Below are 13,181 nucleotides of genomic sequence, written 5' to 3'. Positions count from 1 at the left end.
TATGTGGCTGGCGCCTTAGCCACTTGAGCCACAGGCGCTGAGCCAGGCTGGTATTTTTCAAGAAAAGATAGAAATCTGGATTTTTAATACGAAAATTTTCAGTTTTTAAATGTTGGCTTAAAAATTGGTTAAGTACTCAAATAGTATAGTAAATACTATACATTATTACTTATTAGGTAACATTGAGTATCATTGTAGTATTCTAAGTTTTAAGCATTATGTAACCTTAGAATTCACCTAGTTTATCCTTCAATTTTGCAGATGATGAAACTGACTTAGAAAGATTGTATTTAAGGTACAGGCCCGGTGAGGTGGCTCACACCTATAATCCCAGCACTCAGGGAGGCCAAAGCGAGTGGATTGCCTGAGCTCACAAGTTGGAGAACAGCCTGAGCTAGAGCAAGATCCTCCAAAAACAGCCAGGCATTATGGCTAATTCCTGTGGTCCCAGATACTTGGGAGGCTGAGGCAAGAGAATTGCTTGATCCCAAGAGTTTGAGGTTGCTGTGAGCTGTGATGTCACAGAGCTCTACCATAGGCAACAAAGTGAAGCTCTGTCTCAAATAAATAAATAAATAGATAAGATACAGTCCATTCTCATTCTTTGTCAACTTCTTTTTTTTATTTTTGAGACAGAGTCTCACTATGTCACCCTCCATAGAGAGCTGTGGCATCACAGCTCACAGCAACCTCAAACTTTTGGGCTTAAGCCAGTGGATCTCAATCTGTGGGTTGAACCCCCTTGTAACAATAAAGATACAGGGTGGCACCTGTAGCTCAAGTGGTTAAGGCACCAGCCACATACACCAGAGCAGTGGGTTTGAATCCGGCCTGGGCCTGCCAAACAGTGACAACTACAACCAAAAAATAGCCAAGCATTGAGAATTGCTTAAGCCCAGGAGTTTGAGGTTGCTGTGAGCTCTGATGCCACAGTACTCTATCCAGGGATATAGCTTAAGGCTCTGTCTCAAAAAAAAACAAACAAAAAACAATTAAAATACATCCTGCATATCAGATATTTACATTACAATTCATAACAGTAGCAAAATTACAGTTATGAAGTAGCAACGAAAATAATTTTGTGATTGGAGGTCACCACAACATGAGGAACTGTATTAAATGTTTGTGGATTAGGAGGCATTAGGAAGGTTGAGAACCACTGGATTAAGCGATTCTCTTGCCTCAGCCTCCCAAGTAGCTGGGACTACAGGCGTTCCCCACAATGCCCGGCTATTTTTTTTTGTTGTAGTTGTCATTGTTTAGCTGGCCCAGGCTAGGTTCGAATCTGCCAGCCTTGGTTTATGTGGCTGGCGCTGAGCCTTTGTCAACTTTTTATTTGCAGATTCACTACTCACTACCTACCCCCAAATCAATACTCAGTGCACAGAGCAGTGAGGAAATCCGACATCCCCACTGCACATTTCCCTGCTAAGGAGATGCTCTGTCTCCTTATTTCTACTCTTCTACTGTAAACAGGAGTCCTTTTCACAGTCTAAATGTTGTTGGGCTTTTTGGATTTTATGTATTTTTTTTCTTGGTGATTTTCCTGTTCAAAATGGCCTGCAAATGTAGCACAAGAACTTAAGAACTGGCTGGATTGGGCGGCGCTTGTGGCTCAAAGGAGTAAGGTGCTCGCCCCATATACTGGAGGTGGTGGGTTCAAACCCAGCCCTGGCCAAAAAAAAATATAAATAAATAAATAAGAAAGTCGTAATTCTACTCATGATTTTCCATAATTCTTAAATTTATGTGACTTACTTTAATTGGATTCTCTTTCACCCATTCCCACTTTGCGGTCTTTGCAAAAAGTCTGATCTTTGTAATGAGATAATAATACTACCTAAGTAAATAACTTAGGACATTGTGGAAATGCTCTCTCATGAATCTATTTGCTGAGTTTTTTTAATATTATGAGGTATAGATTTGGGGGATAAAACCTTCATGGTCTCTTTTTTTCTTTTTATTCTTTTAATGCTATTTTATTTTTCCATGACAGATTCAAAAGCTTTGTGACAGAGTAGCTTCATCTACTTTGCTGGATGATCGAAGGAATGCTGTGCGTGCTCTCAAATCGTTATCGAAGGTCCGTAACACCTCCTAAGTTGTTAGCTTTCTTAGGTTGGATATTAGTTACTTTAATAACATTTTTCCCTATTTCGAAATGTATATGAAAACAGCACACTGTACCCCATGATTGCATTAATGTACATAGTTGTGCTATAAGAAATAAAAAAAATAAATAACATTTTTCCTTTTTATGTGCAGAAGTATCGCTTGGAAGTGGGTATCCAAGCTATGGAACATCTTATCCATGTTTTACAAACAGATCGGTAAGTCTCTGTTTAATGATTATTCTCCCTGATTTTTCATGAACTTTTAATTAATTTATTTTAGAGTCAATATCACTATTCCAGAAGTTATCAACATATTTAAGCTATTAAGTTTTTACTTTCAGTTGTTATTTCAATAAATTTTTATTGGACACTGGATGTAAGCCACCGTGCTAGGCATTGAAGCAGACATATAAAAATGAAGTTACTGCTAATTAAAGACTTGAGATTTGGGGTTTGAATTGAGCAAACAGATGATTGGATATTCACGTATCAACGTATACCATATTATAATATTCATGTTATGGTGTATCAGTTATCCAACTTCTTTTTAAGAGATTTTATTTCCATCTTTGATTATAATAACTGTGTGGATAGCTTTTGAGTCTTAGCTGTAGTGGAATGTCTTACATGGGTTAGGGCTCATCAGACCTTTCTACCTTACCAGGGTCTCTTGCAGGTATTTTAAATTCAGATTGTTGAAATGCTCCTGTATCTCTAGTCTTCTTGTTCCTAGCCCTTCCCTGCCCCGTTCAGCTGCTTTTGCACTGAGTTCATCCTGGTCAATAGCACCTTTCCATTCAAGCCAGAGACTGGAGGATTCTTGTTGACCTCATAGTTCTTCTGAACCCATTATGCCTTTACAGACCGAAAAACAACTGAAATCCATGATTTTGCTCTCCATTTCTTCTGTCAGCCTTTGTTCTTATTCTCAATATCAGTGACTTAAACCACGTTCATAGTCTCTGTTTTAGTTATCTTTTGCTGCATAACAAATTACTGCTGAAGTTTGTGGTTCAAAATAAGAAATATTTGTTATCTCAGTTTGTGTGGATCAGGGATCAGGAATTGGGGGATGGCTTATTGCAGTGAGATCGGGGTCTCAAGAAGTTGCAGTCAAGACACCGAGATCTGCAGTTGTATGCAGATTCGACCGGGGGCTGGAAGACCTGGTTCCAAGATGGCTTGCTCACTTTGCTCCTGGAAAGAGGCCTCAGTTTCTCACCATGTTGCTCTTACTGTAGCAAGTGATCCAGGAGAGAAAATCACAATGCCTCTTATAACTTAGTCTCAGAAGTCACATACTGTCAGTCCCACCACAGTGTGGTTATTAGAGGCAGGTTTTTAAGTATAGTCCATGCTTAAGGGGAGGATTAGCTTCTGCTTTTTGAAGAGAGCTGTATCAAAGAGTTTGGGACATAAATTAAACTCTCCACCACCTATAAACTGTTCTTTGCCTCTGATCTCTTTATACTTCCGTTCAGTTCATATGCTGCAAGAAATGTCTTTCTGAAATGCAGATCTTCTGTCACTCACCTATTTATGCTTTGTGCAATGTAAAGTCCAAGTTTCTCAAACAAAGCAAATAATATAAGCCTATTAAGGGTCTGGGTATTGCCTATCTATCTAACCTCACGGCCTGTGTTTTAGTTGTAGTTCACCAATTCCTGGCTGCTTATTCATACCAGTTAACACTTTCGTCTTCTCCGTAGACAGTATACCCATACTGACTACCTTTTCAAAGCCAACTGAGTCTAATGCACTTGGATCAATGCATTAAATGTGTCAGGACTGTTTGTCTTATTGGCATGCTAGTGGATAACTGTGGAAGGTACAATAATGGCCCACCAAAGATATCTATATGCTTATCACCAAACCTGCAAATGTTACCTTAGATGCAAAAGGGATTTGGCAGATGTGAATTAAGTTAAGGACTTTAAAAAGGGGAGAGTATCCTGGATTATCCAGGTACCCAGTGTTATTGCAAGGGTCCTTAAAATTGGACAGGAAGGCAAAACATGTGGGACTGTAGTGATAGGAGAATAGCAAGCTGCTATTGCTGGCTCCGAAAATGGAGTGAAGGGTGGCGGTGCCTGTGGCTCAGTGAGTAGGGCGCCAGCCCCCATATGCCCAGACTGCTGGGTTCAAACCCAGCCCCGGCCAAACTGCAATGAAAAGTAGCCGGGCGTTGTGATGGGTGCCTGTGGTCCCAGCTACTCAGGAGGCTGAGGCAAGAGTGTTGCCTAAGCCCAGGATTTGGAAGTTGCTGTGAGCTGTAATGCCACAACACTCTACCAAGGGTGATAGGGTAAGATTCTGTCCCTAAAAGAAAAAGAAAATGGAGTGAAGGGCTCATGAGCCAAGGAATATGGGTGGCCGTTAGAAAAGCTAGAAAAAAGCAAGGAAGCAGATTAGTGTGATGCTTATGTGTACTTACAAGCTTTCTTTTTTTTTTGCAGTTTTTGGCCGGGGCTGGGTTTGAACCCACCACCTCCCAGCATATGGGACCAGCGCCCTACTCCTTGAGCCACAGGCGCTGCCCTACTTACAAGCTTTCTTTATTCCATGTTTGTTAGATCACACGTGCATGTTCTCCCTGAGTCTGAGATAGGAATGAAATGACTGACATCTCAGTGTGGAAAGTAGAACACCGTCTCTTGTGCAGCATTCCACTTCATTGTTATTTTCATTACACAGCACAAAATAAATGTGTGAATACTCTTGATAAAGGTTAAGTAATAGATTTTAAGATTGTTACTGCATGTTTACTGAGTGCCAGCCATCATACTTAGGAGTAGAATATACAGCATAGCCTTGTGAATATGTGAGCAGGTAATTAAGTCAGGGGCTGCTGAGTAAGCAGCAGTTCTTGGGACTCTTAGACGATAAAAAAACAAAACTTCTGTGATCCATCTTGCATTTCATTCCCTGTCTTATGCTAAATTCCCTTTTCATTTGCCTGTGATACTTAGCATATTTTCCTCTGTTTTCAAAGTGTTCTGTGGATGTTTTTTAAACTTCAGTAGATGCAGAGGTCTGTGTTCCACGGCCATCTATCTCCCTCTCCACCCGCTCTTCACCTTCATTACTGTTTTGTGCTTCTTGTCCTGGCCTGTATAACACTGAGAATTTTTGCACTGAATCCCCTTCGTCCACAGCTGCATTGAAGAGAGTCACATTCCCTTTCGTGGCTTAGCCTACAACTCCATCTGGCTGTGGATCTGCTTCCCTGTAACCACCTTAAGGAAAAACTGCTCATTCTCCTAACTTTCACCCTCAAGGCCCAAAAGTTGTCTGTCAGTTAACATTGCCAACCCATGATACCTCAATAGATGTTTTACTTGAGCTATAATTTGTATGTATTACATATATGTAATTTATAGATCATACAATTCACTCTTTTAAAGTGTGTTTTAATAGTTTTAGTCTGTTCACAAAATTGTGCAACCATCACCACTATCTAATTCCAGAACATTGCATCACACACCCACGTCCAATACCTATTCTGTATTCCTTCCCACTGCCATACGTGACAACCACTAATTCACTTTTTGTCTATAGATTTTACTATTTCGGGCATTTCATATAAGTGGAATCATACAGAGTGTGGTCTTGTGTCTGGCATCTTTCACTTAGCCTGACATTTTAAGGTTCATCCGTGTTGAAGCATGTATTAGTATAGCATTCTTTTTATGGCTGAGTAGTATTCCATTGTGTGGATATACCACATTTTATTTACCCATTTATCAATTGTTGGACATTTGGGTTATTTCCAGGTTTTGACTATTTTGAATAATGTTATGAACGTTCATATAGTTTTTGTGTGAGCGTATGTATTCAGTTTTCTTGGGTTTATATAATACCTAGGAGTGTAATTGCTGGGTCATAGGATGACTCTATGTTTAACTTTTTGAGTAAGTGTCAATCTCTGTTCCATAGGGACTGTGCCATTTTATATTTTCTCCAACAGTATATGAAGGTCCAGTTTCTTCACATCCTCACCAATTCTTGTTATTGTCCCCCCCCTTTTTGCAGCCATCCTAGTGAGTATAAAGTGGTATTCCATAATATTTTCTGATAGTGGTGTTGATTTGCATTTGCCTAATAATAATGATGTTGAGCATCTTTTTCATGTGCTTATTGGCCATTTGTTTATATTTTTTGGAGAAACATCTATCCAAATCTTTTATTAATTTTTAATTAGATTATTTGTCTTTGCATTTGGGGGTTATATATATATATATTCTGGATATAAGTCCCTTATAAGATAAATGACTTGCAGATATCTTCTCCAGTTCTGTGGATTGTCTTTTCACTTTCTTGATAGTATCCTTTGAAGCACATAAGTTTTTTAATTTTAGCCAGGACCAGTGACTGATGCCCCAAATCTTAACATTCTGGGAGGTCAAGACATTCTGGGAAGATAGCCTGAGCTCAGGAGTTTGAACAAGAGCAGCCTGAATAAGAGTGAGATCCCATCTCTACTAAAAACAGAAAAATTAGCTGGGCATGATGGTGAGAACCTGTAGTCTCAGTTACTTGGGAGACTGAGGCAGGAAGATGGCTTGAACCCAGGGATGTGAGGTTGCTATAAGTCAGATGATGCCTTGGCACTCTATCCTGGGATAACAGAGTAGATGTTGTAAAAACAACAACAAAAATAAGTTTTTTAATTTTGGTGGAATCCAACTTTTTTCTTTTATCTTCTGCCTGTGCTTTTGGTGTTACATCTAAGAAACAGTTATCTAATTCAAGATTTTGAAGATCTATATCTGATTTCTTCTAAGATTTTATAGGTTTAGCTCTGTAGGTCTTTGATCCATTTTGAGTTATTTTTTGTATGGGCTGTCTGATAGGGGACCAACTTCATTCTTTTCCATGTGGATGTCTAGTTGACCAAGCACCATTTGTTGAAGAGACTGTTCTTTCTTCATTGAACAATTCTGACATCCTTGCTGAAAATCAGTTGAAATAAATGTTATTATTTTTATTTCTTCACTGTCAATTCTATTCTATTTATCTATATGTCTATCCTTATCACAGTGCGAGAAAGTGTTGATTACTGTAAATTTTTAGTAAGTTTTGAAATCAGAAAATATGAGTTTTCCAACTTTGCTATTCTTTTTCAAGATTCTTTTGGTTATTCTGAATCCCTTGTATTTCCATATGGCTTTTATGACTAGCTTATCAATTTCTTATCAACAACAGGAACTAGAATTTTGATAGACATTGTGTTGAATCTGTAAATCAGGTTGCCACTGTAACAATATTACCTCTTTCTATCCATCAGTGCAGAATATCTTTTCACTTATTTGGATTACTTCTTCCACAGTGTTTTCTGCTTTTCAGTGTACAAGTCTTGTTCATCTGTAGTAAAATTTATTCCAAAGTTTTAATATTACATATTTTATTTTAATATTGAATATTTTAATCTTTTTGATGTTATTTAAATGAAATTATTTTCTTAACTTCATTTTCTGATTGTTCATTGCTAGTTTGTAAAAATAGACATGAACCTGCCACCTCCAGCATATGGGTCCGGCGCCCTACTCTTTTGAGCCAAAGGCGCCGCCCTAGAACTGTCATTAGTATATTTAGCTTGTATCCTGCAACTTTGCTGAATTTATTAGTTCTAGTAAATTTTTAATAAATTCCTTAAGACTTTAATGAATTAATGTACAAGATTATGTAATCTGTGAAAAGGTATAGTTTTACTTCTTCCTTTCCAATCTTCTTGCATGTTGTTCTAGCTAGAACCTCCAGTTCAGTGTTAGGTGGAGGTGGTGAGGGGCGTCACTGTCTTTCTTATTCCTTACCCTAGGAGGGAAGCATTCCATCTTTCACCATTATGTCCGAAGTTGAGTGTGACGTCTTCATACGTGCCTTTGTCATGTTGCAGAAGTTCCCTTCCATTACTAGGTTCTCAAGGTTCTTAAAAGATGCCCCTCGAAATTTCTCAAAAACAAGACAATAAATAATCTTTTATTTTTATTTTATTATTATTATTTTTTTGAGACAGAGTCTCTCTCTGTTGCCCTAGGTGGAAATGCGGTGACATCATAGCTCACAGTAACCTCAAACTCTTGGGTTCAAGCGATTCTCTTGTTGCCTCAACCTTCTGAGTAGCTGGGACTATAGGCATATGCCACAACGCCCAGCTGTTTTTAGATAACTGCTTGCTCAGGCTGATCTCAAACTCCTGAGCTCAAGCAATCTACCTGCCTTGGCCTTCCAGAGTGCTAGGATTACAGGCATGAGCCACTGCGCCCAATCTCAGTAAATAATTTTTTAAAAATCTACTTTGATATTTGTATCCTCTGGTTGTAACCCCTTTTGATACCTTATCTTTGTATGTATCAGGCCTGATCACTTCTTCATATTCACCGAATCTTCAGACATATATCTCCACTCTTGCTTTCCGCTCTAAATGCCATTATTTTACATTATTTCAGAATTTCTCTGTTCGTCAGCAACTACAAACTCTTATAGTTCTTTATTTTATAAATAATACATGTTTACTATAAGATTTTTCTTTTAAGAAAATAATAAATAGAGAAGGGAAACAACTTTAAAAGTCCAATTGGAAATATGTTAGGTGTGTGTCTATTTAAAACAAAGAAAACATATATATAAACACATATACATAAAATTATCTGAGTTGTGCTAGTTTTGCTGGTTTTAAAGTTGGGTTTATCTTATAAATGTATACTATTTTAAAATTACGTATAGACACAGATATACATACATGTTTTACTAAATGTGATTATTCTGTACATATTTTTTGTACTCAGTTTTTTCCATTTGGCATCATATCAAGAGTTTATAAAATTATCATGGTTTTGTATATTCTTTAAAAATACATTTTTGGCCGGGTGTGGTGGCTTTTGCCTGTAACCCTAGCCCTTTGGGAGGCTAAGGCAGGAGGATTGCTTGAGGCCAGGAATTCAAGACCAGCCTGAGCAAGGAAGTGAGAGCCCATCTTTATAAGAAGTAGAAAAATTAGCTGGATGTGGTGCATGTTCCTATTCTCCTAGCTACTCAGGTGACTGAGGTAGCCTCAAGGATCAGCTGAGCCCAAGAGTTGGAGGCTACAGTGAGTGATGATGATGCCAGTGTACTCTAGTCAGAGCCACAGAGCAAGAAAGTGTCTCAAAAAACCCAAAAATGAAAAGCATTTTAATTGCTGCATGATATGTATGGATTTGCCATACTGTTTTCTTTTTTCTTTTTCTTTTTTTTTTTTTTTGAGACAGAGTCTTATTTTGTCACCCTTGGCAGAGCACTGTGGCATCACAGCTCACAGCAACCTCCAGCTCCTGAGCTTAGGTGTTTCTCTTCCCTCAGCCTCCCAAGTAGCTGGGACCACAGGCCCCCGCCACAACACCCAGCTATTTTTGTTGCAGTTTGGCCCGGGCTGGGTTTGAACCCACCACCCTTGGTATATGGGGCCAGTGCTTTACTCACTGAGCCACAGGTGCTGGCCCATACTGTTTTCTTTTATTGTTGAACATTTAGTTTGTTTCTGATTTTTTGCAATTATATAATCTTCCACATGTTTATAGTTTGCAATCTGATATTTTCTTAGAATAGGATTTTAGAAGTAGAATTTTTGTTTCATGTGGTTTTGTTTCTTGACTATGTAAAAGCAGTCATAAAAATTTACACTCTAAGTAGCAGTGTAAAAGTTTAATAATTTCTTTTTTCCAGTTCGGATTCTGAAATAATAGGTTATGCTTTGGACACACTATATAATATAATATCTAATGATGAAGAAGAAGAAGTAGGTAAGTTTTGAGTTATTTTTATTGTCTTTTTCTGTTAACTGGGTTGTGCTAATATTGCTGCTTTTAAAGTTGAGTTTATGTCACAAATTTATGTACAAGTTTTTTTCTTTTTTCTTTAATAAGCATATAGCTTTAGTTCTAGAAATGTATTTTTAGGGTGATTGTGAATGATTTGGAACATTATAATAAGATGGAATAAGATCCTTCTTTTTTAAGTGATAATGTGCCCTCTTTGTATTTGGTTTTAGTTAAGCAGTATACATTTTGGCCAGTTCTGGGTTAAATAATCATTTTTGACTTTTGATTGAAAAATCACACTATTTAATTTATATGTTATTATTGGCAGGCAGTATGAAATTCAAGGGTTTTTCCTAATAAATACTTAAACTTTATACATAGGGCTTATGTTTAGAGCAGCAATTTATTAAATTTAGAAAGTGCTTTTTCTTTACATTAAGTCTGGTGTGCAGTGATAATGAATAAATTTGAAATCTACACATGTCTCTAATACATTCTCTTTTTTCTTTTTTGTTTCAAAATATCACATATTAGTAGTAAGGCAGTCTGTCATTTACTTACTTTATTGACACTGAAATTCTTGCTTGGAAGTCTGTGCACATTCTGTCCTCTATCCCGGGAAACATACATGGTGCGCAGCCCTGTGCAGTGCTTTGGAGAGCACATTCTTACTGTCACATGGGTGGCTGCTGTAGGAAATAGTGGGTTTTCCATTGTTTTTTAAAAAAGTCAGAAGATTAATGTATTCATGCATTTTATAAGTCTAATTTACACTGAAATTATGTTGTTCTTTCAAAATTATGAGTACATTAATCATAAAGAACCGTGTATATTGTTGCACTGTTTTATTAAAGGAGCAGGAGTATATGTGGGTATTAGCTTCACAGAATGCTAGTAATGAGGACATTTGAATCTGGGTTGTGTTGAACAGTCAGAATTCCTTAGACTGAATTATCCTTTTATTTATATTTTTACTTCTCTATGATATCTAGGCTATTACTCAACTTTATTAATTCCTTGGGGGTGAAAAATATTTAGTGAATATAATTTGGTATTCATGGAAAAAGAGGGTATTGGTCACATGACACTTAAATACAATAAACAATATACTTTGAAGAAAAAGATACTTGTTTTTCTAGTTATTTGTAAGGTAAGAAAATTAGATGCAACACACTTGTTTCACTGTATTAAAGAAAAAGACTTTCTTTTTCTTTCCTTTTTTTCTCCCTTAGTTGTTTCAGATTAGAAATTTAGCTCTAGAAAAGGTAGTTTTCATGGGATGATTTTTCTGTTCTTAAATATATATATAACAGCAATAGATTTTAGTTAATTGGTTTCCTTTATTATAAACTTACATTGTAATTGTGTTTCGAGCCCACCTTTTTTGTTTTTCTTTGCATATTTAGGCTCTTTACTTTTAATTTATCATACAAAACTGATTCTTTGGATAAAACAAGATAAACAGTTGTTTCAATAAGCAGTGGTGGAGTCACTTTTTTAAAGGATTTTTTCTTCTGAAAATTTACTCATCCTGGAAGAATCAGTCTTTAATCTAGATACTGAGAAATGTGTTCTTCAGTTCTTTACTGATTCTTCTCCTTTACTCCTTCTTCAGAGGTAATTCTGAGCTGACGTAATGAACTTTACTTTAGAATTTTTTACTTTAGGAATATTTTGTAACCCTTTAATGATAAATCTATCTCATAGTCCTAAAAATATAGCATGTGCTTTCTCTCTTTTGATATCTCAGCTTTAACTAAAATGAATATTCTTCTTCCAAAAACTATACACGTATCATATGTACTCTTGGTTTGAGACTTTTAAGCTCCTTTTTTATTGTGTATACTAGTACTAGTACATCAAAAACTGTTTTATCACCCACTTTTCATTTATTTACTTTTGTCTACCTTTTCAGATGATGTTGAAGGTAAAAGATTGCATTTACATATGCATGATGCTTTTAGGCATAATTTCTGATAATGTAAAAGGACACTGTCAAGTGATGTTTCTTCTGGCTGGTAAAGAAATCCAAGATTTGTTTTACTATACTAAAATTCATTAACTAAAGAGGAATATTTGATAAAGTTACTGTTATTTCTATGGCTACTAAATCTATTTACTGTCTGGAACACATAAAATACTCTACTACATCTCTTAAAAAAATAAAACGCTTTCTTTGGTAGGACAGTTTATTCAAAATTATTTCATGTATACTTCCTAGAAAAAAAATTTTTAGACAGCTTATTTAAAAATAATATTTACTAGTTGCTGTGACTCAGGAGGCTAAAGCTGGAGGATGGCTTGGGGCCAAGAGTTTGAGGGTACAGTGAGCTATGATCATACCCATGAATAGCCACTTCGCCCTAGCCAGGACAATACAGTGAGATCTCATCTCTAAAAAAATAAGTATGTATACATGTATTATCAAGGTATACATGCATATTTTACCTATAGTCAGTAAGAACTGGAAGTTATTCCAGTTCAGAGAATAGTTGTATATTGGTATTGTCCCTTTAAAAATCAGTGCATGTACGGTACTGTTCTAGTTACTGACATTTCTTACATTAATTCTTAAAACTCACCAATATTTTGATGATCTGTTTCAAGTTCCATTTACTTTTAATATTGATATTTCTTTTCCTCATAATTAAACTAACCAAATTTTTGTTGTTTTACCAATTTTCTTGAGTTGTTTAGCTTTTTTAATGCGGAAAGGAATATTGTTATCTAAAGTAGTTTTAAAACAGTACATAACAAAGTTACGTATACATAACAAAACAACTAACAAAGAAACTAACTTATAAAAGTATGAAGCATTACTTTTTGTGACGTTTGAATCCCTTGTCTGAAATACCAGAGCCTTGTACTTTGACTTTTGTCAGGTTGTGTCCTTGTTGGGTGTACAGATCAGCCCTTTATTCTGTTACTGTTTTATCTATTTGTATGAAGGCTTCAGAATTTAGCCTTTTCCTGTTCATTCCCTTAATCCTCATCCTAGCCTCTGAGGTAGGTGGTATTTTTCTCTTTTGTCAAGATGAGAAAATGAAAGCTCAGAGTTTATGTAACTTAGGTGGTGTCATCTAGTGAGTAGAAGGATTTTTTAATATGTATTTTTCTCTTTTTTTTTATTAGTATTTTATAAATTTCTAGTGGAAAAAATTGTGGCCAATTTTATTATTATTTTTCTTACTAGATTCTTTATTAAATCGTGTAACTTACAGACTAGTTTACAGAAGATTCAAATAAATGTTAAAAAGTATAGGTGTAC

At 36.2% G+C, this 13,181-nt stretch overlaps 1 protein-coding gene across 3 annotated transcripts in view; it reads left to right on the top strand.

Moving 5' to 3' along the window:
• Window positions 1–13,181, top strand: part of USO1 (USO1 vesicle transport factor) — a 75,956-nt gene that overhangs the window by 10,511 nt on the left and 52,264 nt on the right. For 2 of the 3 annotated variants that reach the window (XM_012805343.2, XM_003790073.3), the window contains exons 2-4: window positions 1,997–2,083; window positions 2,266–2,330; window positions 9,819–9,895. In XM_012805343.2, the coding sequence (XP_012660797.1) occupies window positions 1,997–2,083; window positions 2,266–2,330; window positions 9,819–9,895 (229 nt within the window). The remainder of the gene's footprint in view (window positions 1–1,996; window positions 2,084–2,265; window positions 2,331–9,818; window positions 9,896–13,181) is intronic. The other variant, XM_023513375.1, reaches the window with a different exon arrangement.

The sequence above is a fragment of the Otolemur garnettii genome, unplaced genomic scaffold (genome assembly GCF_000181295.1).
Source record: "Otolemur garnettii isolate 467f Iridium unplaced genomic scaffold, OtoGar3 scaffold00039, whole genome shotgun sequence".
In the NCBI taxonomy this organism is placed as follows: Eukaryota; Metazoa; Chordata; class Mammalia; order Primates; family Galagidae; genus Otolemur; species Otolemur garnettii.
This window is presented reverse-complemented; position numbering and strand designations above follow the sequence as displayed.